At 39.6% G+C, this 26,953-nt stretch overlaps 2 protein-coding genes across 4 annotated transcripts in view; both read right to left on the bottom strand.

Moving 5' to 3' along the window:
• LOC147308110 (retinal-specific phospholipid-transporting ATPase ABCA4-like) overlaps positions 1-15,240 on the bottom strand; it is a 44,469-nt gene extending 29,229 nt beyond the window's left edge. The window contains exons 1-12 of the mRNA XM_086272182.1: positions 15,089-15,240; positions 13,713-13,825; positions 13,393-13,486; positions 13,065-13,206; positions 12,826-12,965; positions 12,049-12,176; positions 11,678-11,875; positions 7,196-7,285; positions 4,625-4,862; positions 3,588-3,727; positions 2,849-2,965; positions 838-1,035 (exon numbers count right to left, since the gene is read on the bottom strand). Coding sequence (XP_086128308.1) covers positions 838-1,035; positions 2,849-2,965; positions 3,588-3,727; positions 4,625-4,862; positions 7,196-7,285; positions 11,678-11,875; positions 12,049-12,176; positions 12,826-12,965; positions 13,065-13,206; positions 13,393-13,486; positions 13,713-13,778 — 1,551 coding nt within the window. The 5' untranslated portion in view covers positions 13,779-13,825; positions 15,089-15,240. The remainder of the gene's footprint in view (positions 1-837; positions 1,036-2,848; positions 2,966-3,587; positions 3,728-4,624; positions 4,863-7,195; positions 7,286-11,677; positions 11,876-12,048; positions 12,177-12,825; positions 12,966-13,064; positions 13,207-13,392; positions 13,487-13,712; positions 13,826-15,088) is intronic.
• A 636-nt stretch (positions 15,241-15,876) lies between these two features.
• LOC147308109 (rho GTPase-activating protein 29-like) overlaps positions 15,877-26,953 on the bottom strand; it is a 31,594-nt gene continuing 20,517 nt past the window's right edge. For all 3 annotated transcript variants that reach the window (XM_086272177.1, XM_086272178.1, XM_086272179.1), the window contains 15 exons: positions 26,715-26,779; positions 26,496-26,606; positions 26,223-26,303; positions 25,716-25,883; positions 25,444-25,581; positions 23,564-23,751; positions 22,060-22,226; positions 21,422-21,556; positions 20,949-21,047; positions 20,182-20,345; positions 19,866-20,054; positions 19,541-19,678; positions 19,046-19,281; positions 18,192-18,492; positions 15,877-17,839 (listed from right to left, as the gene is read on the bottom strand). In XM_086272177.1, coding sequence (XP_086128303.1) covers positions 16,580-17,839; positions 18,192-18,492; positions 19,046-19,281; positions 19,541-19,678; positions 19,866-20,054; positions 20,182-20,345; positions 20,949-21,047; positions 21,422-21,556; positions 22,060-22,226; positions 23,564-23,751; positions 25,444-25,581; positions 25,716-25,883; positions 26,223-26,303; positions 26,496-26,606; positions 26,715-26,779 — 3,440 coding nt within the window. In that variant the 3' untranslated portion in view covers positions 15,877-16,579. The remainder of the gene's footprint in view (positions 17,840-18,191; positions 18,493-19,045; positions 19,282-19,540; positions 19,679-19,865; positions 20,055-20,181; positions 20,346-20,948; positions 21,048-21,421; positions 21,557-22,059; positions 22,227-23,563; positions 23,752-25,443; positions 25,582-25,715; positions 25,884-26,222; positions 26,304-26,495; positions 26,607-26,714; positions 26,780-26,953) is intronic.

Raw genomic sequence — 26,953 nt, 5'->3', positions numbered from 1 at the left:
ATGTAGACCGTGTCTAATGTCCTCATTCACATTACTGTACAATACCCCCAGAGCACTCAAAGACAGACAAGAGATCACTTCCCATTCATCTTTATGTGAACACACAGTCACTACACAATGATGTTCTCTCAGAGATGGGCTGAGAAGAAGGAGCCTCACTGATACACATGTTCCAATAGGATGCCAGTGTGAGAAACATACCCCTGACAGAGTAAGAGGACCTCATGCTAACTACAGCAGTTATCCTATGGCCCAGTGATTACTGACAGCTATATCTAATTTGCTAAATCCCCCTGGATTGTTTGTGGAGCTCTGAAGGGTCTTGGCACTAAACTAGGAGACAAAGGGTAGATTGAGGTGCCTGCAATGATAGGGCTCTTTCCAAAATCCAAACCCTACCCCCTTTTAATCAGACACAAGAAGAGAGAGAAGGCGTGAAGGATGGATAGAGTGATTTGCCCTCTTTTATGTAGCAAGCACAGGAGTTTGTTTGAATGAAGTGCTGTACACTAAAAAAGCACTGGGTTTTGAGGGGGGTGACTCATTCCCATCTACTCTCTACTTTATCACTGAATGTACAATGGAAACAAGGGAAGGGGGTGACAGCAAACATGTTCTTGCCACCTTTCAGGCTGCTGTATGGAAGAGCTGTGCTAAGTGGTTGTGCCCTGTGTCAAAAAGCCTGGCACAGTCTCGAGGAAGAAGACCTGGGAGACAGACGCTCTTGTCTGTAGAATTTAGACAAAGCCTACCAAAAAGGCCAAATGCCTTGTCATAGGAATGTGCAAAATTGAGGAAAAAAGTAGGGAGACACAGAAATAGAGACAGGTTACTAACCTCTCCATACTGGTTGAACATGTGTATGAGCTGGTCGGTGATGTTAAAAATGTTCCTCCAGTCAAAGTTTGGCATGCCCGCCTCTCTCTCTCGCTCTGGTCCATTATAGAGGAAGTTGAGAATGTCTTTTGTGGTAAATTCAGTTCCCACCAGACTGTTGTCCATGAAATGCATCACCGTTGGGTTCCTCAGTGTATCCTTCAGTGAGAGAGATTAGAGTTACTGTGCATAATAGAAATACAGTACAATACATGCTCATGTAGAAGAAAATGTTTGATTCAGGTGGCTACATAGTAGAGTAAGGAGTAAAATTTAACATTTTCAAGGTTGTGCTGACCAACCTTATGTTAGAGGCCATAAATATGAATCTCTAAATATCAGGAGTAATTAACTGGGAACAAATTATCTATGCTAGGTAGACATGGACATAATGTGGGTGGACATAATATTCAACTAGCTAGTGCTTTTAAATGTATCTGGGGGGGGGCGGTTAAATAATACTAGTTATAGAAAGACTTTAAATTTGCTTTACTAGGTTTGAGGTTGCTGACTGACAGCACACACATAACCACAAACCACTCAGTCACAGAACTGAATCAGATGGTTGAGTGGATTATTCAGTACCTGACAGGTGGAAACTAACACAGGCAGCTGTAGCTGGTAGTCATCTATGAAATATCACCTGTTAATTCAAGTCACTGAACTCATCCATGTTTGGGGTCCCTTCAGGAGCATTTTTAATGCAAATGTCTGTCTTGCAGTGGGGTTAGGTTAATTGGTGATTCTAAATTGCCCATAGGTGTGAATGTAAGTGTGAATGGTTGTCTGTCTCTCTATGTTAGCCCTGCGACAGACTGATGACCTGTCCAGGGTGTACCCTGCCTCTCGCCCTATGGTAGCTGGTATAGGCTCAAGCCCCCATCATGCAGCTGTGGAAGATTTTTTGGCCGCACATCTATGTTGTGAATCTGCTGTTCAACTAAATCCCAAAGGTGCTCGACTAGATTAAGTTCTCGTGTCTCCGGATGGCATTTGAGTACAGTGAAGCAACTGTCTTGTTCAAAAAAACAGTTTGAGATGATTTGAGCTTTGTGACATAGTCAGCAACAATACTCAGGTAGGCTGTGGTGTTTAATTGATGGTCATTTAGTAATAAGGAGCCCAACATGTGTCAAGAAAATATCTCTCACACAATTACATCACCACCAGGAATCTGAAATGTTACGAGGAAAGATGTTGTTTATGCCAGTTCTGACCCTACCATCTGAATCTCACAGCATTCATTAGAACAATCAGATCAGGCAACATTTTCCCAATCTTCAATTATAATGTTGGTGAGCCTCAAATTGTTGCCTCAGTTTCCTGTTCTCAGCTGACAGGAGTGGCACCCAGTGTGGTCTTCTGCTGCTGTAACCCATCTGCTTCATGGATTGTGCAATTATAGATGCTGTTTTGCAAAATGTATTATTTGAGTTACTGTTGGTTTCCTATTTGATTGAAGTAGTCAACACAGCATTTTCACCCAGAAATGCTGTAAACACTAGAGATGGTTATGTGTGAAGATCCTGGTGAATCAGCAGTTTCTAAAACACTCCACAGTTAAATACTACTCTTCTTCAATCTGATGCTCAGTTTCTACTTCAGCAGGTTGTCATGACCATGTCGGCATGCCTAAATGCATCAAGTTGCTGCGATGTGTTTGGCTGATTAAATATTTCCAATTACAAACAGCTGAGCAGGAGTACTAATAAAGATGCCAGTATCAGCAGTGTATATATATATATATGGATGCAGCTTGCTAAAAAGCCTGCTAGCATTAGCTGCTTTTTTTTTGTTTTTTTTACTTTATTTTATTATCCAAGTAATGAAGGGCTCAAAATAGGATTTCACAAACTAATGGGTGGATTCACAGTGGCTGTGTCCATCTCTTTATATAATGTCAGTGGTAGTAAGGAGAGTTGATGTGCAAATGTGCATTAAATTAGTGTGCAGGAATGTGCAGTAATCATACCCTGATCATGTTCATCTGAACGCTGTTTTGGAAGAAAGCCCAGAGTTGAGGTCCCACCTCTTCCCAGGCCTTGGCCATATTTTGGAGCCTCTCTAGCTCCTCAAAGGTTGTGTTGGCCTGGACAAACACAAATACACACATCCTATGAAAGTTGAAAAATATTTCCAGAGTAGTACAACAAAAGCATATTTAACACACAGCGGTCGCGTTCTGTGCTAAATACACTGTCAATAATGAGTTTGGTGGAAGTGTCAGTTGTTAAAGGATAGTGTCAGTTAAAAAAAAAAAAAAAGGAGAGATCAAAAAAGTCCACTAACACTTTATCTAAGGTTTAAGCTGCAACATACAGCGGATAACAATGGAATGTTACATTATGTAATTTGGCTACATTCAAAACGCCGCTCAAAACTCTCGAAACCCCACTCTGTTTTGTGTCAGGAGGATTAAAAGAGACATAACAGATCTGTTTTTCCTTCCACTGCCGCGCCCCCACACTTACACTGAATTCTCTCCCTCCTCTTCCCATCCCTCACATTGCATCACATTACCCCTCACCCCCATCACCGTCACCATCCCTTTGCTTTCCTCTGCTTCTTTAGTCAGCTCATTCCAAAGGTGGGTGGTTGGTTTGTATGCATCTACACTGATACTGAGGGTTGAAAGAATCGCAGAAGTGGGGCAAAAGTGAGTTGGAAAAGGGAGAGAGGTGATGGGTCAGGCTGGAGGTGGTCTCACTCACACTCTTTAATATCTTGCGGGCTGCGGGGGAGTCGGGGGTGTAAAGGATCTTTCCCATCAGCAGGGGCTTGACTGAATTCCACACAATTTTCGTGACAGGGTTGGACTCCAGGGTCTGCATCAGGGCATTGCAGAAGGGAGCTAGGGGTAGGGAAAGATGAAGAGAATGAGAAACAAATGGTATTCATATATAATAATTTTTCCTTATGGCCTCCATAAGTCTCAAGCATTCAGACGTAATAAATGATCAACTAAAGAATCTTAATATTAAAAAAAAATAGCCAATCAGAGCATATCAGCCAACCTTCTGGAACAAATTTTGCCTTTTGAGGCAAACTCTGTCCAAATGATAACTGAGTGATCTAAACATCTTTCTTTATGCTTGTGAAATTAGTTCTGTCCCACCTTCTCATGCTAATGAAAGCAAACGACATGTAACAAATACACAATAAGCATAGGTAAAGACTGCATTTGCATAAATAGAAATAAATACGTGAAGTAAGAAGGTGTGTTTTTCTAATATTTAACTATATCTGACTGGTATTTTTTTCTTAAGTCACACTTTAATTACAGCACATTTATTTCTTGCTTCATGTTGAATGAAACTATATGATGAAAAGCACTGAACGAGTGAAACTGAATGGCCGTTGTAGTATTTTCTTTCCAGGTCAACCAGTCACTTCCAATCTAAACTTTTCATTCCAAATGAAAGAGAGGTGTTTGCAGGTTGTGTAAGCGTGAAAATGTATAACTCTGTGACATTTGGACAATCTGAATGTCACAGCAGGCATCAGAGCTGTGACATTTTCATAAGTATGTGTTGTGATGCAAACTTGTGATATTTTTTACTCGTTGTTTTAGATTTCAAAAAAGTCATACTATAACTACTTGTGGTGTCTGCAAAACACTATCATATATAGCGCTATCATATACAGCAGGTACAGGTATATTTCTGTTTCTGTGATTTTTATCTGTAACAAGTACAGTCTTAATACTATATTTGAGTAGAGTATTTTTTAAAAATCCCTCTTTACTTACTGGTAGTATCATCATAGGCATAGTTGTGGTTTTTGGTGCCATTGACCCCCAGAAACACCTTATAATTGTTGTCTTCATACCAGTTGAAAGACAGGACCCTAGAGCCCCCACCCTCAGGATATCCACAGAAGAGACTTGACACGCTGGACATCAACTGGGTGAAAGAGGAAGGACCCCCAGTTTGGAACAGGGAGGACACTGCCTTCATGAGCTCCTGAGAGCTCTCCTGCTGCATCATCTGCGCAAGACAGAGAGGCCCAGTTAAACTTTTAAACAATCCGATAGTCTGCAGCCATGAGGCTGTATCTATACAGCAGTGCTTCAATATTAGCATGCTAACATGGTCACAGTGAACACACTCTGCAATTAGCACTAATCACAAAATGCAAAATACAAAAAAGGTGAGCCCAAATCAAACGGAAATTGGATTTTACTGGTGGAAAGGTCAACAAAGCAGAGCACATCCTAAAAAGTGAGTTCCCTGTACACACAGAGAAAATGAGATACTGGTAACACTTTACATGAAGTAAAATATGTGTAAACTATAAAGAAGATATGAACATGATTAATAGCTTATATTTACAAGTTGGTTACTCGGATAACACAAGTCGGGAAATAGGATTTACTATCGTCAGAATAAACTAGGATTTAAAGCACCTTTAACCTATAAACTAGAGTTCAATCACCTCTGTCTAATATACAGTACACACCCCTAACACCAAATGGTTTATATGCTGTATCTCAAACCCTGACTGGCTGTTAGTTTTTAAGTTTTATATTTTTTTTTGTCTGGCGTGTCTGTTGATCATTGCTGAGAAGTACGACCAAACATTTTCTGGCCTACAGCAGGATGAGTAACTATTAGGTATTGCTGGAAAGTGTAAACAATCCATTTTGAGTTATTTGACCTTCATCAGATAATTATACACAGATCAGGGATATTTATGTTTGTCATACTCATTCATGCCCTGTGAATTTTTAAGTATAAACGGTCACAAGAAAACAATAGCTTAAAGATAAGCAAAGAAGTTGGACAGAGCTGAGCTGCAAGGTGGATTAAATATCCTCCTATTGAGAGAACAAAAATAGCTTCAACCAGGAGAGCAATTCTCCCTGCTACATGTAATTTCCTCTGTGAAGATAATGAAGGAGGCCATCAATAATTGTATTGCATGTTGCTCCTACATGTTGGTAGGACTGAGTTCCTCCGGGAGCGTTTTGGTTCAAATCATATTTGGATTTATTAGCACGGGTCATCACTGATTTGGCTCCAGAGGTGAGTGATGAAAATGGCTCTTTGATCGTTTATGACTCCTACTCAAAGCTACCTTTTACATGTGGACACGCGCAGACATAAGCATGCTACAACACACCCCTCATGTCTGTCGCGCTCACTCCCTCTTCCTCTGTTTCCTTATGTATTATTTCTCGCACAGAAACATCCACACACACACTGAACTGAAAGGAAGAAGAGGTGGGTAATGAGAGCTTTTGGCTCGCCTTTCTGTCACCACGGTGATACGAAGGTCCCACCTACAGGACGTGTCACCTCAAAAGAATGTCCCTCTTTTCCTCCCTCCCTCTACCTCCCACCCTCCTCTCTCTTTCTCTCTCACCCCTGGCTAAGGTGATGATGGGATACGCTCTCCCTTGGGACAAACCGTGAACGTGCCTAAACACACATCTCAGTCACAGTGATTTGTGTGTATGTGTTGCCTGATAAACACATTATTCTACTCTATTGTGTTACAATGCTGTTTTATACTGTTTGTGCTTTTTGTTATATATAAACCAATGCATCCCATTTCATTATGTTCTACCGTATTTGTTCTAGTCGACTCTCTTAGTTTTATTCTATTTTAGTCTAATATTTTAGATGTGTAATAACGTATCAGTGTTTCTGTGTGGCTGTGACTTGTTGACAACATGTCAGCATACTATGTCTCCTTCTTCTGACTTTAATTGAATAGTGATAGTTCTTGAAAGCTGATTTTATTATTTTTTATCATCCATTTTCTTTTTACTTTTTCAGTTATTTGTTCATTGTTTGATCTGTTGCACCAAGTGTGAAATAAATAAATAAATGAAATGAAATGAAAATTATCTTCTCATTCATACATTTTTTTCTTTCATTTGCGCAAGTGTGTGTATATGTGTTTACATTTCCATTCCACGTGTGTTCTTCTTGTAGAAAAAAAATGTAATCTACAGTATCTACTGTATTCTCTTCAACCCTGTTCTATTCCATTGTAGTTAGTGTTTCAGATCCATTCATTTATAATGCATGTGCATGCATATACATTACATGTATGCAGATACACAACAGACATATTTTTAGCTCACAAAGCACTTGCAAAAATGTATTTTTTAACACATACTGTACATGTAACCCTCACAGTATTGAGCACATCATTCAGCTTCTTCTGGGAGCGATTCTTGAACGGGGAGCAACGGAAGAGGCGAGTTTCCTGCATGACTAAAAATACTAGTGCCTTTGATACTGAGGGCTTGAGAAGAAGAAGAGACTCAAGGAGCAGAAGAGAAGGGATGGATGACATTTGGACTACTTACATCTTGGATCTTCGCTGATGTTGCCTTAAAAGCCTGGCCCCAGAAATGCAGGTCAATGCCCACGGAGCTTCTGTCCAAAACCTGAGGCATCTAGGGGGGAACAAAACAGGAGATCTATTAAAGTAAAATGAGATTATTACAGATAAAGGGGGATTTAAACACAACTGGTCCTTTGTTCTTTTATGTTATAACCATTACTGCTCTTTTTAAATCATATAATATCTCAGCTTGTGACTTGTAAATTCATATCTGGTCACAAGTGATTTCCAGGAAACTTCCAGGAATTTGAAGCAATACACTACTGGGCAAAACCACATCAAACGCACAGAAAATGCCATATTTTTTTTAACCTGTGCTAAACTTGAGATCCACCAATTGTTTGATGTGGAACTACGTATTATAACTCCCCTACGCATCCTTCAGTGGCATTATCTTCTTGAGAAACCATTAACAGTAGGTGTTAGGAAATGACTGGTCAGGGCAGGAGTGCTGAGGGTAAGGAAACCAGGAGTGCCAAGACAAACACACACACACATGAGATATCCTTCTTCTCGCATTCTTCGTGCCTGAATTTCAATGAACGAAGGAAGGAGGGAGGCAGTATGGTGAGGGGGATAGAGAGAAAGCAAGGGAGTGGGAAGGGAGGGCACTGAAAAGTTGATGCAAGAAGGGAGTCAAGAGTGTAATGATGGGAGGACAGCTGCTATGAGACCAAGGTCAATGTGGTAATGGGCATGATGTGCGATGGAGTTAACGAGTTAAATTAAGAGATCAGATTTCCCACACATAAACTGTCTATCCATCCATTCTCTTATGCTTATCCTTGTCGGGGTCGTGGGGGGGCTGGAGACTATTCCAGTTACCATAGGGCAAAAGGGGGAATTTAAGGTTCTAGGTCAGATTTTTCATCTCTAAGATATTTGACAACATACATCTCTCAAGTCTAAATATAGGGTAGTCTCTAATTGACCCTAATTTGCAAGCTATTTATAGCAACTTCTTCACTATTCCAAGGATTTTCTTTTAAAAAATGGTAATTAAAGCCACAGCAACACTGTGAAGATGCACTATTTGTCAGGTTTTTAGCAACCATATAAACCAGGTTTGCTAGAAGCTATGTTGACTCAAAATATATGTATGAGAAGTGGCATCCTGTCTTACAGAATACCACAGAGTCTGCAGGCAGGCTCTAAGCCCATTAAAGAAACAGGCCAAGAAGGATAATGCCATGTAAACTCCCTCAGCCAATCACCTGACTCACCCAGGCTGAACAACACAGACATATGATAAAGAGAGAGTACAACATTTACAGCTGGACATGCAGTGAAATGGAGTTTTTGACATTGATATCATATAAATACGATGCAATTTATAAGATGGAAGAGTATGGACAGAATGACTAATTTGATTGTCAATTACAGTGTCAGTTACATATATTCCAATAGCCAGGTTTCCTGTCTCAACAAACAAATCTTTTGTTACACGTTAGGAAAAAGATTTTTCCTATTGCGTTAGCTAACTCTAGTTATACACTGTTAGCTGTTTAATAATGTAAAAAAAAGTTCAGGTGCATTTTGTATATGCGAAACTTATCATTTCAGATGAGCGTGAGAGTCCCTGCTGTTGTTTTGTGGATCTTATACTCTTTGTTTCACTATTTGTGTGTGCGTGCAGAACAAGGAGACAAGGGACAAAAATGAAGATAACATTTCTTGAGTTGAGGATAACTTGCTCAAATAATCACAGGTGAATACAAGTGTTATTAAAAAAGAAAGGGTCTGTTTTAGTCCCAATATGCTTTTAAGATAATCGAACATTTCTAAAGAGAGCCAGTGCCTAAAATAAAACCAGCAAACACTTCTACAGACTCCCCTGCTAGAGCCAGCTACTGGGCCTCACGTGCAGCACTGATATCTATGCAAACCTCGACATACATGTACAGTTTCTACAGAGAAGATTTACTGGTATTGTAGCACTTTTGAAGCTTTTGGAGGACAGTACCAATTCAGCTCAGTTCAATTCAATTCTGGTTTATTTAGATAGCACCACATTTGAACAACAGTCCCCTCAAGGCCATTTATAGAATAAGGTAACAACTGTACAGTATTCTGGAGAAAGCGCCAACAACCAGCCCCCTGTGAGCAAGTGCTTTGCAGCAGTGGAAAGAAAAAAAATACTGCCTTCTAACGAGAAGAAAGCTCTGGCAGAACCAGAGTCAAGGAAGTGCAGCCATATGCCACAACCCGCTGGCGGGGGAGAAAGAGAAGAGACGGGCAAAACACACACTAAGGGAGAGAGTAGACAAAAATGTAATGACATGCTGCAGTGGTATACAAACACATGGTGAGTAAGAAGAAATGAGTGGGGAAGTAGTCAGTGTATCACATGAAGTCTTGCAGTTGTCTGAGCTTACAGCAGCATAGATAAGGAATGGTTCAGAGACACCTATTCCAGCCCTAACTGTAAGCTTTATCAAAAGGGATCCTAACCCTAATCTTAAAACTAGAAAGTGTGTCTGTCTCCTAAATCCAAAGTGGGAGATGGTACCATGTGAGACGGGGCTGATAGCTCTCCCTCTACTTTTGGAAACTCTAAGAGCCACAAGTAAGCCTGCAGTCTGAGAGTGAAGTGCTCTGTTGCAATCAAATGGTACAATGAGGTCCTTCATATACGATGAGCCCTGATTATTCAGAGCTTTGTATGTGAGGAGAAGGATTTCAGATTAAATTGTGGATTCATTATGAAACCAGTAAAGAGACGCTAATATGAGAGAAATGTGATCTCTGTATGAAGTATGATCTGTTAGTACTCTTTGGATAAACTTGAGTATTTGCTGGGAACATTTAGAACAAATTCATAAAAATAAATGACAATAGTCCAAATTACAATAATCCAGCCTAGACCTAATAAATGCATGAACTATTTTTTTTTTATCACTCTAAGATGGGATGTTTCTAATTTAAGAGATATTGCAAGCAGTCCTGCTTTCTTTCACATGTGTTTAATGTCCACACTATCCAACATATCCTGGTCAAAACTGCCTCCAAGAGCTCTCACACTTTTGCTGGAGGCCAGTGTAATGCCATCAAGGGTATATGTCTGGTTAGACACCAGGTAAGATCCATTATTTTTATATAATAACTTTGTTTTGTCTTAAAAAGATTCCCAGTGTTTAGCTAATTGATTTGTGTCACCTGGCTTCACTGAGAAATGAAGCTGGGTATCATCTGTAAACCAATGGAAATGAACACAGTGGTACTTGATATTGTTATTGCCTAAGGAAACCATGTACTGTATAATGTAAAAAGTATTGGTGCCAGCACAGAACCCTGTGGCACTCCATGACTAAATGCCAGATGTGAAGACTTTCCATCTTCCACTACATCAATTTTACTGATCCCGCAGCTAATATTAAAAAGTCCATATAATAGGTTTGTAGATGAGTGACTGTCTGGTCTGCACCGACTAAATCCAGGTTTGAGCTGTATTTATTGGCCAAAATTTAATGAATTCTCTCTGAAAACGTCTTGCAGTGAATATGCCTGAAACAGTCGGAAAATACACAGCAGTGTGTGTCTCTAAAACTGTGTAGGACAATTTTGCCTGAGTTTGTGTTATGGTCTTGGGTCAGTGACCCAGGGTTTTGGAATTTGTATTACTATTATTATGATTACTATTGTTCTTGGGTTTATTTATGGCTATGACTTCTAGTGTTATGGTTTCTGTTTTGTACTTCCAGCACTCAAGTTCTTCTCTGTTCTGCAAATTCTAGTTCTTAGGTTTACCTCCTCTTGTTGCTGCATTTCTATGTGTTTTGTTTACACTTCCCTGTTGTGTCATTATGGGTAATTGTGTCAGCTGTTTTCCAATGTGTGTTCACTTTCCCAATTACCCTCCAGTGTACTTAGGTCTCGTGTTTCTTACTGTTAGCTGTCTGGTTGTCTGCTTATGTTCTCTCCCATAGTCACAGCCAAAGTAAAGGTCATAGTTTGACATCTCAGTTTGAGTCAAGTCACTGTTCAGTTTCGTTCCTGTAATCAATCAGCAGCTAAATAAACGGTCCGCTATTGGTTCACATCTCAGCTCAGTTTCCCTCTGTGTCTGCGTTTGGATCCACACCTCTCTCTCTCTCTCCGCATGATTTGCCTCCAGAAATTGTGACAGTTTGGACCCACATTTATCGCTTCAGGTTTAAACTGTGAAGCTACCAGACTTTGATAGATTAAAGTGCTTACAAATATTAAATAATATATAATACAAATATGTACACGACTTAATGCATTAATACATCCTGACATTCCAAAGCAGAGTAAATATGCAAAATCAATACAGTAACACAAGAGATGCTCATCGATATCCACCAGTCTTTCAATAGAGAGCAGTGCGTGGATGTGGGAACCAACATCTGCTGTTAGACATACTAGATCATCACCTAGTGATATGAATGATGCACCACTGTATAAGTTAAAACAAGCTACTAACCAGCTTAAAGATCTTGAAGAAGTCCAGATTAGCATACAGGACATCCTCTATCCTCTGGAGCCTTTGCTGGCTCAGGGCACACATAGCATTGCGGACCCCATGCAGTCCCATGCGAGTGGGGAAGAACAGGAAACGCTCCAAGAGGGCCTGACTACATGCTATGTCTTTCAGCTGCAGGTCTGGGACTCCAAATGCAAACTGCAAAACAGCATCAAAATATTTGTATTCATATTCAGTAAGTTACTATAATGTATATAATGTCTTTTTAGACAAGTGCAATTGCCACAATCCAGGTAAAGCATGGTTTTAATTTTGATTCTCTGCAAAAATTCATCATTAACCTCTGCAAAAATCTTTCTAAAAAGATGTACCTGTTCAAGTCGTATTTGTGCATTGACAAGTTGATAAACTATAGACTCCGAGAGCCCGGCATCTCTTAACAGGAAGGCTGTGAGAACTTCATCATCCTTCAAAATATCCTCCACCTTCAGCCCGCGACCTAAATGGAAAATCATGAACAGAGATAGCGAAAGGTCAAAATCAGCAAAAAATAACTTTGACCCACTGCGCTGAGGAAATGATTCACAGCAGAAAAGATTGACACAGATTTTCAGAGAAAGCGCAGTGAGGAAGGGTGTTTATGCACATTTCCCTGCCAAAAACTAAAGCTAATTTCTTAGGAAGAAATACTGAGAACACATTTCGGGCATGCCTTTGGGCCTAGTCATAAAAAACGGCATGTGACTCAGCACCATAATGTGCAAATTACCCAGGATTAAAAGGCCAAAGTGAAAAATAGTGAAGGGAAGTTTATAAACCACCATGGAGGAATTCTTTTTGTGTAGATGTCATGTACGTACTTTTTAAAGCAAGTGGCAAAATCTACAATAAAAGATATTTTTAAAGCCTGCATCCATGCAGCACTGAAAATGTATAACGTAATTTACAGAAATTGGACAAAATAAATAAATATTTTTATAGCTACTGTTTTCTGTTTATGTTAGGTTAAGAATTAATGTCTCTTAAAAGGAAAATTATTAGCACCTTTGGGTTCACATCTGTCCAGAAACCTTGTTCTCAATAGTCATTTTTTTGTCAGCTTATTAATAAAAACGTCTACTGGCCACTTTCCTCTTTTTTGACTTCACCTGAGACTGCAGACGGATTGTTGCGTAAAGTTTCCATGAAGTTTGAGAATGATGACATTTCATGCCAAAGCCTGCCAAGCTGTTGGACCTCCGTGTCATTGAGCAGAAGCTTTTGGATGTTGGTGTAGAATCGCGCCAATCTGGAATAACCCCCCCAAAAAACACACAAAAAAAAAAACATTTTTTTATAAGGTTAAAAGTGGTTTTTACCAAGTTTAAAAGAGCTGAGTTATGCTTACACCGAGTTATTATAATTGGAAACAACGCCTGGGGATTCTCCTCGGGTTGGATATCTAAAGCAGGGATTGTTGACGTTGCAGAAGATGCCCTGAATCCAAGGGAGAATCCCTGTAGAGGGCAGCGCCTTGTTGGGGAAATGACCTAAAGAAACACAGACTACGTTAGAGGCAATGTGAGAGGTTGTGATTTGATGTTAACAGAACTGTGAAAGGGTAAAGGGATACTATTTTTACAAGGAAAGAAAGGAATTTCAGCAAATACAATTTTGTCTTTTCCTTTTCTTTTCTAATTTGAAAACTTGATGCATAATTGGCGAATTCTTCTTACACTCATGTTGTTGGTACAGTGGATTGGCTTTCCTCAGCCACACCAAACCAATGAATAGCAACACTGGCCAGAAGATCTCCACCAGGAAGCGGATCTGGATAGACAGATGTGATGCAGTCATACACCGTGAAGTATGAGAACAACAGAAACACAACCAAAACAATTGCCATGGGGTTTGAACATTAATATATATACATATATTATACATATATATATGTATGTATATTAATGTTCAAACCCTATGGTAATTGTTTTGGTTGTGTTTCTGTCGTTCTCATACTATTTATTTATATATATACAATATATATAAAAAGTGTTACCTTCTGTCTCTTTCGAAGAGTCCAGTTTTTCCACAGTAACAGGCTGACTTGAGAGCCAGTCTTCATTGCTCTGCAGCTCAACCCCTGGAAGGGGTCATCAGACTTTAATAAACCTGTAGATAACATAACTCCATTAGTGATGACATTTACTACAGCTATTTCGAAGACACGAGACAAACTAGATCAAATTATTGGAGTTCAGAAAGACCCATATGTGGATCTAGCCCTAAGAGCACGTCTTGTCTTGGGCTGGATTTTGTCTTGTGCTCATTTCATATCAGACTTATATTTGAACTGGTTTATGAGAGGTTTTACTACAACTGCAGATAATTAATTCACAAAACACACAGAACCCTGACAGGCTCCGCAAAACCACTGAACGTCTATTAATTAATGCAAAAGGACAAATTTTACCTGCAGTGGCAATGGGTGATGTTATTAACTACCATATGTGTTAACAGACACGGTTACAGGATGTATTTACATGACTTTGTGCGTGTATACAAATAAAGCTTTATACTTGCAATTTGAACCTACTCTCATGCAGATGTATTCCAAAGGCAAATTAATTTTCAGGGAGATGTTAAGGGGAAAATGCCAGTGACATATACAGGATATGTGCAGATGGTGCTTCAGAAAATCTCGGACATGAAGAGTAATTTGCTCAGTGCAACGTGTCCAACAGATTACCTCAGAGCGCATGAACACCTGTCTGGAAAACAGGGGATGCTGTAAGACTGAAACAGGAGAGTAAAAGCTATCATTATGTATGTGACATCTCTGGATGTAATTTTGGGGGTTTTTGTGCTTTCTGCTCTCATCTTTGGGAAAAAAAGCTGAAAAAAAGAAGAAAAAAAACCCTGGCATAAATCACTTTAAAAGGCACTGGTCTGCCATGTTCCACCAGAACAGCTTTAATGTACCTAGGCACCTTTCTATGTCTCTATTGGTCAGAGTGAACACCATTGCAATTATTGCATTGATAGTCCCTCATTTGCTGTGGTGATGGTGGAGAAAACACCCTAACACACCGCTCCAATATCTCCCACAGGTGTACGAACTGGCTAAGCTTCCCTCAAGTATAACCAGTGGCCATGACACCCTTCACTGAGTCTGAAGTCTTATTTTGTTTGTTGTTAAATTTGTCATTTACCTTTATGCAAGTTAGAAAAATAGTCATTTTGGAATATGGGGGCAGTTCTGATACAGTTTGGGTCCACTCATCCCTTTAAAGAAAGGTCACAGCAAATCAATACCAAGATGTTCTGAGTGAATCTAAAAGCCAAACAGTAATTAGCAGCCATATCTCTTTGTTACACGATCTTCCAAACAACTTAGTCAACAACAAGCTTAAACAAGTAAATATAGATCCTTACCTGTTATGGAATGATAGAAAAGTAGAACGACATCTAGAGAAACAGGTTCACCGACAAGCTGAAGTATTGGGAAAAAATTAAGCAAGGTAAGAGATCCGTGTGCCTTCTAGCTGCCCACTCCCTCTCCTCTGCCTGCAGGTCAGCAGCACTCCTAATCTGATTGCTCTAATCTCCCAGCTCAACATGGGCAAGCAGAAAAAACACAACCGTCATCCATTTTGAGGCAGAATTAAGGGGATACCTATGGAAGAGGAAAGGAGGAATCCAGGTGGAGAGATGTTTCATCCTATACTGGAGATGTGTTTCATCACGGCGGCAACCAGTGTGCTTTTAGAAAGATAAAGGAGCAAGATTTACCTGCACAGTCACTGCACATCACTCTGGAAGAAAGCCTTTCAGCTAAGCACCTCCATAATAAATCAGTTTGGACCGAGTGACACAGGAGCTGATCAGACTCAGAGACAAGGGGGTTTGTTTCAGTTCTGAAATGACTCATTGTTTTGAGCAGCTCGACAAGGTGGAGTAGGTGACATGGGAAATTAGGTGAAGGGAATCTGAAATCTTGACGGTATCACATTAAAGCTACTGTGTAGAGATAAAAAAGAAGAAAAAAGTGAGTACCCTTATAAGTAAGAGGGAAAACTGAAACAGACACACACCAAATAAATATAGCATAAAGCAATGAATTTAAAACAACCTTTCAAATATAACCTTGATTCTCCAGGGCGCTGAACAGAAATCTACAAACAAAACAACAACAACAAAACTCAATCTCAAACAGAGTCATTTCAAATGTTTAATTTGCAGCAGGAACTGTTGCGTGTCATTCGTCTTCCGTATAGTCACAAAAATGTGAATAAACACAACCTTTGTGACAGACATGGAATATGCATCAATGAATATAAAAATGTACAAAGATACAAATGATTTACATGCTGAGAAAAGATGTACCAATCACAGGCTATGAACACATTAAAAGATGTAAATGTTGACTTCTTTATCAGTAAGAACCCTCATGCTTGAAGTACTTACATCTATACCTAGTGGAATAAGAGTTAAACTAATTTTTTAAAATGAAAGGAACCCCAGAATCTGAACCTGGATTATTAAGTGCAGTGTGTAAAATATATTTCTGTATAAATCAAATATTCAAGAAGAAATGTGATAGGCTTAAAGTTCATTTCAGACAGAAATTGATTTGTTGCCAGTTTTCTTTGTCATACATTTAATCTATTTATTTATTTAAAAATGTGGCAATAAACGATTGTGTTGGCATCGACATTTTGAGCGCTTAAACCAGCTGCTGTTGACTTAGACATATGAAAGAATATATTAGCACTTTTATAACACTTTTATGGTTTATTTTCACAGGTCGACATTTCCTTCCATGCTCAGCTTGATGATAAAAATCTTTTCCCCAGCATTCACTGTGATAAAGTAATATTTACAGATATCATATGAGTTTTTTGTTTGTTTCTCCTTTTTTTGGTGTCAGACAAAATGAGCCTCTCTGTGTTCGAGCTCCTGCAGCCGCCGGGGTCGCAGTCTTTGGTAAACAGGTTTATTCTCACTAGGGCTAAGGTCGTCAGGGCTGCTAGGGGGAGGAGACTGAGGGGGTGACATGGGAGCAGAGGTTGAGACCCCAGAGTCTATGGCACTGTCAGTGGAGTCCTGAGTCTGGAGTGGCGTCTGTGTGGGGCTTTTAAGGACAGGGGACGGACACGCTGCTTCAACAGGGCTGTTGGGGAAAGACGATGAGGTGGTGGTGGTGGTAGTAGCAGGTGATGTGGTAATGATGGTGATGTTGGTGGTGGGTGACAAAGTAATGGTAGTAGAGATGATGGTGGGGGTGGATGATAAGCTGGTGGTGGTGGCGGTAGTTAAAGTAGTATTCCAGTTTGGGAGTGTTGTAGCACGGCCGTTGTTGGAAACAGGGGGCTTGTAGAAAGTTCCAGAAGGAGGGTGCAGAGTCCTCGGTGCCCTGAGTGTTAGTGGAAGGTTTGGTGAGCTGCTAGACTCGCGGAGTGAACTCTGAGTGTCATTTTCCCTTTTGGAGGTCCAAACAGACTTGAGTGACGATGTGTAAAGGTTACTGGAGAATACGGTGCTAACGCTACTCGTCGTTGGAACCACAGACGCAGTTGTTGGGGTTGCAACATTGCTAACAGGTATCGTTGCCTTTACAGGCTGCACTCCAGAACTGGCAGATGGTAGGTTGGCCATTATCATAGCAGTCCTGGGTGTAACATCATAGTGCTTGTACTTCTTGTCCCACGTCCTCCTCTGAGTGTCAATAAAAGGAGTAATGTAGTAGGTACTAACCCTGGATGAGCCACTTTGCCGAGCCCTCTCTGGCTCTGGCATCTCCTGTATAGTTTCAGCAATGGTCTCCCGCTTAACAGAGCCTGAATCAACAACATCGCTGGTGTTTCGATTATTCCTCTCGCCGATTTGAGCTGGTGCGGGCAGGCGTTCCAGTGGCATGCTGACTGGTCGAGACGCTTGTCTGGCGCGCTGGTGGCGCAGCTGTACCTTTGGTGCCATGGTGGTGACAGAGGAGACGATGGTGCTGGGACGACCAAACACTAAGGTTGATCTCTGAACATCTCCTCCACTAGAAGCCTGGACCCCGTTGACTCTGTCCAATGTCGAGACCCCTATTTTGTGTTTTCCTGGTCGGACCTCCTGCACCTCACCCATGATGTGAGATGATGGGATGACAGATGAGTATCTTTTGTAGATTTTGGTGCTCTGAAACGATATAAACAGATTACAATAAACTAAACTGTATCTACATGTAACAAAAACACCTGAAACCTAGAGGAGGGAGAATTTTTTGTTTACTGTTTTGTATAGATGAGTTGTTGTTTTTTTTAAATTGTGCCATAGAGTAATTTCTATTAAAAAAAATAAAAAAAAATACTGAATCTTTTTGATTACATTAATATACTGTATTAAAGTTGATTTTATTAACACTGAACTGTTGGGAAAGATCATTTTAAAGGCACATATGGCCTCTTTTCACTTGACTGGTTACACCCTAATCACAGCATAAACAAAATGACTCAAATTTGGTTTTATGATTGCCTTAATCCCTCCTCACCTCTTTGATGTCAGTCAGGGAGGTTGAGTGTCTGCTAAGCTGTCGAATCTTCTCCTGCGGGGTAAGTCTGGGGGAGGCCTGGCCAGCGCTGCTTGTGTCAGAACTAGGTAGGAAAGATGCATCAAAGACTGTCTGAAAGTGCTTCACCAGCTGCTCCACCATCAGTGCCTGGTAGGGGTAATCCACCAGGGAGGACAGAGACACCTCTGCATCTGTATGCTGTGGCTTCACCAGTGTGGGGCCAAAGATGATGCCAAGGTTGCTCGCAGTCATCTTGTTCTCTTCGGCCTGTTCTGAGACTCTGTGGGAGTCAAAGAGTGATAACAGTTTTCATTTGAAAAAGACATCTTTCTAGGTATGGTTCAAGTATTGCTGTATCTGTTTAATGAAACACAACAAAATGAGACATAAAGCGACATTCTGTAGAGCAGCATCGGTCCCTTTATTGATCTGGATAACAAGATGTGATAATAGTTTTCAGCGAATCACCTTTGACACTGAGAATCTGAAACAACTACCAAAACCTCAACAATCATCTACATGCCAATTGCATGTTTCTGTCATGCCGTGGTCTAAAAGTCCTGCAAATCAAGTAAGAACATCAACTAAGTTAAATTAAAGTATATATATATTCTATTTAGAGTTTTATTAATGGTGGTGTAAATTTAAAGTTGCGTGTAATGAGATCGACAGAGAACTAATTTTGTGTTAGTAAGCCTGCTACTTCTGCTATGCTACAGAGAAGTCTCTGCTTCCCTTTCTGTTATGAGGAACTACACATATTATTCTAATTATGAGGAACAGACTGAATTTACACTCTGAAATAACTCGGGGTTTTGGTTTTCAGCCTTTACCTGTGTAGATGTGCGATCAGGTAGCGCAGAGTCCTGTAGTTGGCTGGGGGCAGCTGGCGGAAGAGATCTCTGATCTTAAAAATGACTCTGTTCAGCTGCATACTCGGCCCAGTCTTCTCTCTTGGCTGGTTGTTTTGAGCTTTATTATCAGCCTCTTCCACTATCACCCTCTGGCACTCTTTTGCCAAACCGATGACATCATTGTAGAATCGATAATGGATCAGTGGCTCTGGTAACTGAGTAAAACAACCAAAGTGTTTTGAGTTTCTTGTAGTGGAAAATATCAATATGCTATTAAAGTCATTTTACATGTACCCAAAAAACTAAATCCAAATGAAAGAAGCACAATAAAGTAAGGGTAAAATCTAAATGATCGACTTAACATTAACTTAACAATACTTCAGATCATAACAGCCTTTAAACATAAACAACCTTTAACTTAAGTGGCATGCTAATTCTCAATAACCTCCCAACAAGTAAGAATTTCAGGCCCACCTGTCTAAGATAGAGCTTGAGAACATTGCTGATGTCGTGAGGGGAGAGATCAGACAGCTCAACCAAGTCCTTCCCATTTTCAAACGCCTGACAGAGCTTCTCAACGCGTGATTTGGCACCATTCACACGATAAATGCCCTGTGAGATGTACACAGACCAATGCATTTTTTAATGTAACTCATAATCACAGAAAATACTTGATACATAAGTCAATGGTATTGTATTTAAGGTCACACATGAACTTTTATAGCTTTAAAACTGCAACACAATAAGAGATGAGGTAGTAAAAGTAACCATCCCTGCATCACAGGGAAAAAAGACTTACCTTGATGTTGAGGGCTCGACTCTCAATCTCAGAAGTGCACTTCTTGATTATAAAGGGGATACCATCTGGACTGTTTTTTGCTGCTTGGGCAAAATCAATACCAAACAGTTGTAGCCTGCCTTGTAGCTTTTTATGACCACACTGGATGGCGAGTGTCTCCAAACACTTCTTATGGCAGGCCAAGGAGCACTGTAAAAGACAAATGAAGCGACAGTATAATTAACTTGTGTCTTCCCTGCAGAATTGCAAAATACACTGATCCTTTATAAACACCTAATACACAAGACAATTATCACGATGAGCATATTTACTGTACCTCTTCACATTCAGCTCCATGGAAAACGACCAGACTATCACATTCTCTGCATTTAGACGGGGCTCGAAGTTTTCTTAGCTTATGGGTTTGAGCAGCTTTGGACATCTGAGCATTTCGGAAAGGACCAGGAGAACTGGAGGTCTCTGTCACCATCTCTGCCAGACCTAAAAAACAGAACCGCTGATGAGGAAAGGAACTAACTCGACAAGTGACATCATTCAGAGTTATTATTAGAAGGGAAGCTGGCATTTACTTCAAAGCAAAAAAAAACAAAAACCTAAATTGTAAGAGAATTACACTATCTTCTAGTTAGCATAATTATTTTAAAATCTGCTATTATGGTGGCTTTTTATAGTTAAATGGGCTTTCTAACCATGCACACTGAAAAATAGGTCAAATAGCTCATTGGCTGTTTAATTTCACAGTAAGAACACAATGACTGGATGAGGTCAACACAGATACAGGAAGAGTTAGCTGAAACTATCAGCCAAAACTAACACGACCTCTATCTGTGCAGTGCCACTGAGTATAAAAACATTTGATCTAAGCAAAAACCACCACAGATTTGGACTAGCAGAACACCGCCATGTGTAATACATGATAAAGAATTGTGCAATGGTCGCTAACTATTTCTCCATCCCTTTCTAGACTTCCTTGTCACAAAAAGGTATACAATGATTACCTTTCTATCCTCCTGAGCAGAAGGGTACACAGAGAGCATACAGTGACAGGAACAAAACACACCCACAATTACAAACATATCTCACCATTGTCTGAGGGGGATGGTGCCTCTCTGTCATCCAGATCGTCAGCAGAAGACATGGTCCCAGTGGAAGGAGTTCTGGGCAAACGGCGCTTAAAGTCGCCTGAACAAATGTGTACCAAAATGCTCAGTTACTATATGAAAATGTAGTTTTACCACACAAGAGTAAAATCAGGGACACTAGATAAAAACATAAGCTATACCATGCACGAGTAGATTTACTGCTGAATATTTCACAAGATAAAGTGAACAGATCACAGTAAAAGCCATATCTGTTCATCTTCTCAGATCACTTAGACTGTGTCCAATATGATAAAAGTTTTATTTTACTGTCTCGTATATTCATATTTTTTTAACCAGATCCTCAAATACTCATTTCCCTGCCTAATGTGATCATTTTCAGTTACTACTGGTCAAACACTCACAAGACCTTTATAATGAATTTATGAGACGTTTTAAAATTTAAAGTCCTCTTACCTGGACTGGCAGTGGGGGAGTCCATGGACCTTGACTCACTGCTGCCTCCAGCACTTTCTGAGTCACTGCACATCCCACCCTGGCTCCCCTGACTACTTGAGCCCCATGCTCTCAGTGGGGTCTGGTTTCTTAGAGCTGCAAAAGCACACACAGACCCACAGTCACACACAAACAGAATAACAACAGAAAATAAAGCTACATGGCAACCGCTCGTGAAGCGACATTTGTAGTGTCAGTTTTAGTTATTTTCAGAAACAAGCAGTTTACACAGATATTCCAGACTTATGGTGATTAAGCAACACACAACCCAAACTGTTTTGACTCTAGTCAAGAGAACATTTCCATGACTCAGAACACAGGGTAAGTCCCTGAGAGGTTCATATAAAGACATTCAACCTCCAGCAACAGTGCCAATCATTCTTAGCTTGTTTCTAAAATTGTGCAGTTTCTAAAATAGTACATAGCTATGTTGGATAAAGGTTTATTTTAAGACTCCCCTTTATAGCACTAATGTGACACCAAGGGGGAATTTCTGTGAATTTTCTTGTACAGACACAGACAACAACCATTCTTTTTGACCATTATACTTTCAAAGTGCATCAGCAAGTTAAATAAACTTAACATGTGTTTGAATGTACCTTGTATGTCTGTGCTGCTGCTGGACCTGTGCTCACTGATCTTTGCAGGCCGATGTATGGTACTGTCCGTTTCCTCTCCGCTCAACACGTCACAAGAGGTGGTGGATGCCTGTGACAGGTTGCCGTGGGAGGAATGATAGCTGCCCACTGACCTTTTGCTGCCAAATCTGAGAAATAAAGTTGGTATTTAAGGCTTTCAATTAGAACTTTGATTATGACTAATTGTTTTGTTTTGTTTTTAAACCCTATTGCCCTATTCAGCATTATTACATTTCAGTGTGTATCTGTCGCATTTGGACAGGATTGCTGACTCAACCCTTACTTCACCTGGCGCATAGGTTTTTTGCTTTTCTGGCTCAGAATAGAATTCCTTTGATATGTTTTTAATGCATTTAAATACAAGATTTAAGCACACTTTTATCATGCGTATACAGTCTCAGCAATATTTAGTTAGTCCAACAACTGAAAAGAATTAAGAGATCTGGCAGGGCTTTTGTAATTGCACAGCTATAAATACATGTTGATAAAAGTCATACAATTTTTGTGTGTGTGTGCGTTATGTGTAATTATCAAGGCTTTTTTTCAGAAGTAACTTGTGCTCTGGTAAAAACTGAAAGACAACATTAAGGAACAGAAACTGAAATTAGGCCCAGGAGCAGACGGCTACGACACATAATGTCACGTTAAAAATGCCTTTAGAGAAATGGAAGCACAAACGTAGCTAAGTACTAAGTTCACATTCCAGACAGACAGCTATTTTAGTCTGTAGCAACATCTGTAATTTACTAATAATAAGTAATGTACCAGCATCATTAATTGTTCTATTAACTTAGTGTGCATTATTTTCTTTGTAATAATGAGCATTTATCTTATTCAGACAAACTATATAGAGTGTTGGGACTCCTCCAAACCAGAGCCATACTCTCACGCTCGCAATCTTCCCTCCTGCATTCAGCCCGAGCCACAGATATTTCCTGAGGAAGGGCAAGAAATTCAACGCGCATTCTGTCTCTCCTAGTTTCTTTCTCTCGCTCCAACTCTGACTCACTGTTAACCTTTGCTGAAAGAAGAACTGAGAAACTTCCAAAGGGGTGTGAGCGACAGCAAAAGGTACTTTCAAAATCAGCCGTCCAAAAATGAAGCTTCAGCTACAATGACCAAAAAATGCAACACAACTAATACTTGTGAGTCTACTTACAGACAGTCTGTGTCAACTCAATTAAATCCAATGATCACATATTATGGCAACATGTACAACATTCTGCTGAATTATGGCAAATTTTAAACTGCAATAAAGTATCACAAAAAAGTATAACAAGCAGGTCCTTCTTAAAAGTACTTGTACAAAGCTAGGAAGTTTTGATTTTAAAAACATTAGTTTCATGTTATGCATAATCATTTCAAAGCCATTTTTATTATAAGCTTCCCTCTTAGCGGACCAATAAATCATTAAAAATTTTAAAAAAATTCTAGGATATGAGTTTGCATTCATAGTCCTTCATACCTTGTATTTTCAGAGGAGATGGAGTCGGAGTGAAGATGCTCTTTAGGGAGATTTTTGGACAGGTTACGCACAAACTCTGCATAGCATTCGCCTGGCTCATACAACTTGGCATTCTCACACAGGGCCTGGTAGTGTGCAGGAAGTGACACGGTCTGTGTCTGCTGCATTTGAAACCAGTTCACTGTCACCTGAAACCAAAAAAAACAAAAAGAAATTTAAACTGGATGAGTCAGCAAATGACACATAAAGAAAGAGAGCCAAAACAACTGTAAACAGTTTTAAAAAAAAGCTATCCAAATCTACATGGCACTATGTGAAAAAGTAATTTTGCCTTGTTAAATCATAAATGAATTGTGATTAACCAGAATTTTTGCAAAGCTGAGTTTTTAAAAGCCACACACAGAGCTGATTACTGCCAGACTGCGAAATCCATAAATCACTTATTTAGAACCTGTGTGACAAAAAGAGATCACGCCACAATCTAAAGAAACTTAAATAAGAGATGGTAAACCAAGTCACTGGCATCTATCAGTCTATATCAAATACACAGCCATTTCTAATCATTTGAGACTCAGGTGAACCATAATCCATTATCCACAAACAGAGAAAACTTGGAACTGTGGTGAACTTTCCCAGTGAGTGGCTGGTCAACCATATTACTCGAAGAGTAATCAACAACCCATCCATGAGAGTTTCGATTCTGACCAAAAAGAACATAGAGGCTCGTCTCACATTTGTCCAAAAGCATCTTGATGGTAATCAAGACTTTTGGGAAAATATTAAGTTGAAACAACAACATAAACCAATAGTCAAACATAGTGCTAGTATGGTGGTCTGGGGCTACTTTGCTGCTTCAGGACCTGGACATATTTCCATAACTGATAGAACCTTGAACTGTCTACCAGAAAATCCTGAAGGAGAACGTCCAGCCATCAGTTTGTGTGCTCCAAAACACTGCATCAGGTCCACCTCTGAATGGCTCAAAAAAGCCAAAGTGAAGGATTTGGAGTGGCCTAGCCAAAGACTTAAATTTGATTGAGATGCTTCGGCATGATATTAAACAAGCCATTCATACTCCAAAACCTTCCAATATGTTTGAATTAAAAAAATTCTGCAACAATGAGTGAGACAAAATTCCTCCAAGACGATGTGAAAGATTCATTGCCAGTTGTCGCAAATGCTATTAGGTTTAGGGAGCAATTAGTTCTTCAAATAGGGCCAAGTAAGTTTGGATAGCAATTTTCTATTAATAAAATTTTTTTTAAAAACTGCATTTTTTATTTAATGAGATGATCTTTGGGTCTAATACTAAAATCTGTTTGATGATCTGAAACATTTAACTGTGACAATTATGCAAACAGACAAATCAGGAAGGGGTCAAATACTTTTTCATGGCACTGTAATGATTACGATCATACTTGGACTCATAGTCCAAATAAGAAAACAGCCAAACACTGACTAAACATATATAGAGCAAGCTTTTACTATTTGAGACCTTTCTGAAATTTGAATTGATTACCCAGTACTGTGGTCACAGTCCATATTTCAACCCTCCTCTAAAATGTATATAAAATAATCTTTTAATTCATAATTCTTTTTAACCCCAAACTAAAGAAGGGCAGTATATAATACAGATATCAGTTATATAGTATTCAAGCTACTTCTATTTTCAGTTATTATGGAGAAACATTGTGAAATGAAATCACACAGAAAGAAACAGAACTCCAGCTTTTGTGAAGGTTTGTCAGTTAAACTGAAAGTGATAACATATTTAAGTTTTACAGTTTCATTTTGTGGTCTACATATAAGATATACGCTTTTTTTAAAACAGTGATTGTACAGTCTGAATTACTCTTTCAGAAATATAAACTGCTTCTCACAGCTTTTAGTGTGAGGTCACACTGGAAGATCATTTCTCGGATCTGAGTCAGGATAGTGCTCTTCGCATTAGCCAGATCCATTTTCCTGCTCCCTGCGTCAGCTATGCAGTTCTCGTACTGGCCCTGGGCCTCCTCCGCCTACCCAAAACAATGGACAGAGAATAGCATAAGGACAGAGAAGAAATGCGCACAGAAAAATTACTGTCCATACCAAATAATGCCACAAAATATTGACACCAGTTACTTTTTCTGTTTTCATTTCTCCCGCCCACCTTTTGTAAAGCCTCCTCTTCTAGCTTTCTCTTCTTCTCCAGCTGTTTGTTCCCAGCATTAGACTGATCCTCCTGAGAGCGACTTGCTGCTGACTGGGCTTTTTGGTATTCCTCCCTCCTCTGGGTCTTCAGTACCCGTGCCTTTCGCAAGGTTGCATCTGCCTCTTGCTGCCAAAGCCACACAGATCAGCCACAAAGACCATGTGATTAAAATGTGGCATATGTGTTCAAAAGTTATCATAAATTTAATCAGATACGTTTGGCGGACGATCAGCTTTGCATTTGAAAAGGCACACCGAAGTTCGTTTGTTGCCATTGTCTAGAAAATTTGACATTTTTCTATAATAGAAACACCACCTCAGTCACTGATGACTAATCTCCTGGCAGGTTGATAACATTGCAACATGCTCTGTGGAAAGCTCACCAGTCTGTAACACTACAGTGGAGCTCTTCTACTTAGCTACGAGTAATTATCAAACAACATCTACACAGTGATTCTGTAAATACCATTTTCTTCTGCTCCCTCTGCCACTGCTCCTTGATTTCTTTCCTCAGCTTATCCAGTTCATTTTTGCGAGCCACAAGAGGCTGAGAAGAAATGAAAGTCAACAATTACACTTCAGTATTACTTGTTAATAAAAACGAGGCAAAGAACACACAATTTATAAACTAATGTACTTTTACAGATTATTTTATGCAATGAAATAACCCAACAGATGTTCTTTGTTAGGGACAAGATAAAGTGGTGAAGGGCCATAATTTACTTCTCGTTACTCTTACCTGCATGAATTTATTGGTCTGAAGAGTCATGGAGGTTTGAATAAGCAGCTGGTTGTACTCCATGTCTTTCTTGAATGCAGAAACGTAGAGGTCACTGAATGGCATGTAGTCCTTCAACAAACAAAAAATATGTATACATGAGTCTTTGGGGTTACTGTATAAGACCTAACAACCAGCCAATATAATCAATATTGCTTTAAAGCGTGGCTACTGAGTTACCTTTTGATTGGCCAGTGTTTTTGCAGACTCAGCCATTTTGACGTAGCTTTTAGCATTCTCAATATCTGAAAAATTGAGAATTAGTTAAGAATGCTTAATAAGAAATGACTCAACAAAAACATATTTACATACAGTTCATAAATAGATAATACTTTATTAAACCTTAAGGAAATTCTGTATGAAGTATTAAAGCCTCTAGAACCCTAGTCAATTTGTAGCCCTCTACTGCCTTACTTTTT

Source organism: Aulonocara sp. 'chitande type north' Nkhata Bay, linkage group LG18 (assembly GCF_057382095.1).
Source record: "Aulonocara sp. 'chitande type north' Nkhata Bay isolate Kocher_YH1m ecotype deep benthic linkage group LG18, A_spYH_male_GT1.1, whole genome shotgun sequence".
In the NCBI taxonomy this organism is placed as follows: Eukaryota; Metazoa; Chordata; class Actinopteri; order Cichliformes; family Cichlidae; genus Aulonocara; species Aulonocara sp. 'chitande type north' Nkhata Bay.
Note: the sequence above shows the minus strand (reverse complement) of the source record. Positions and strands in the feature narration are given on the sequence as shown.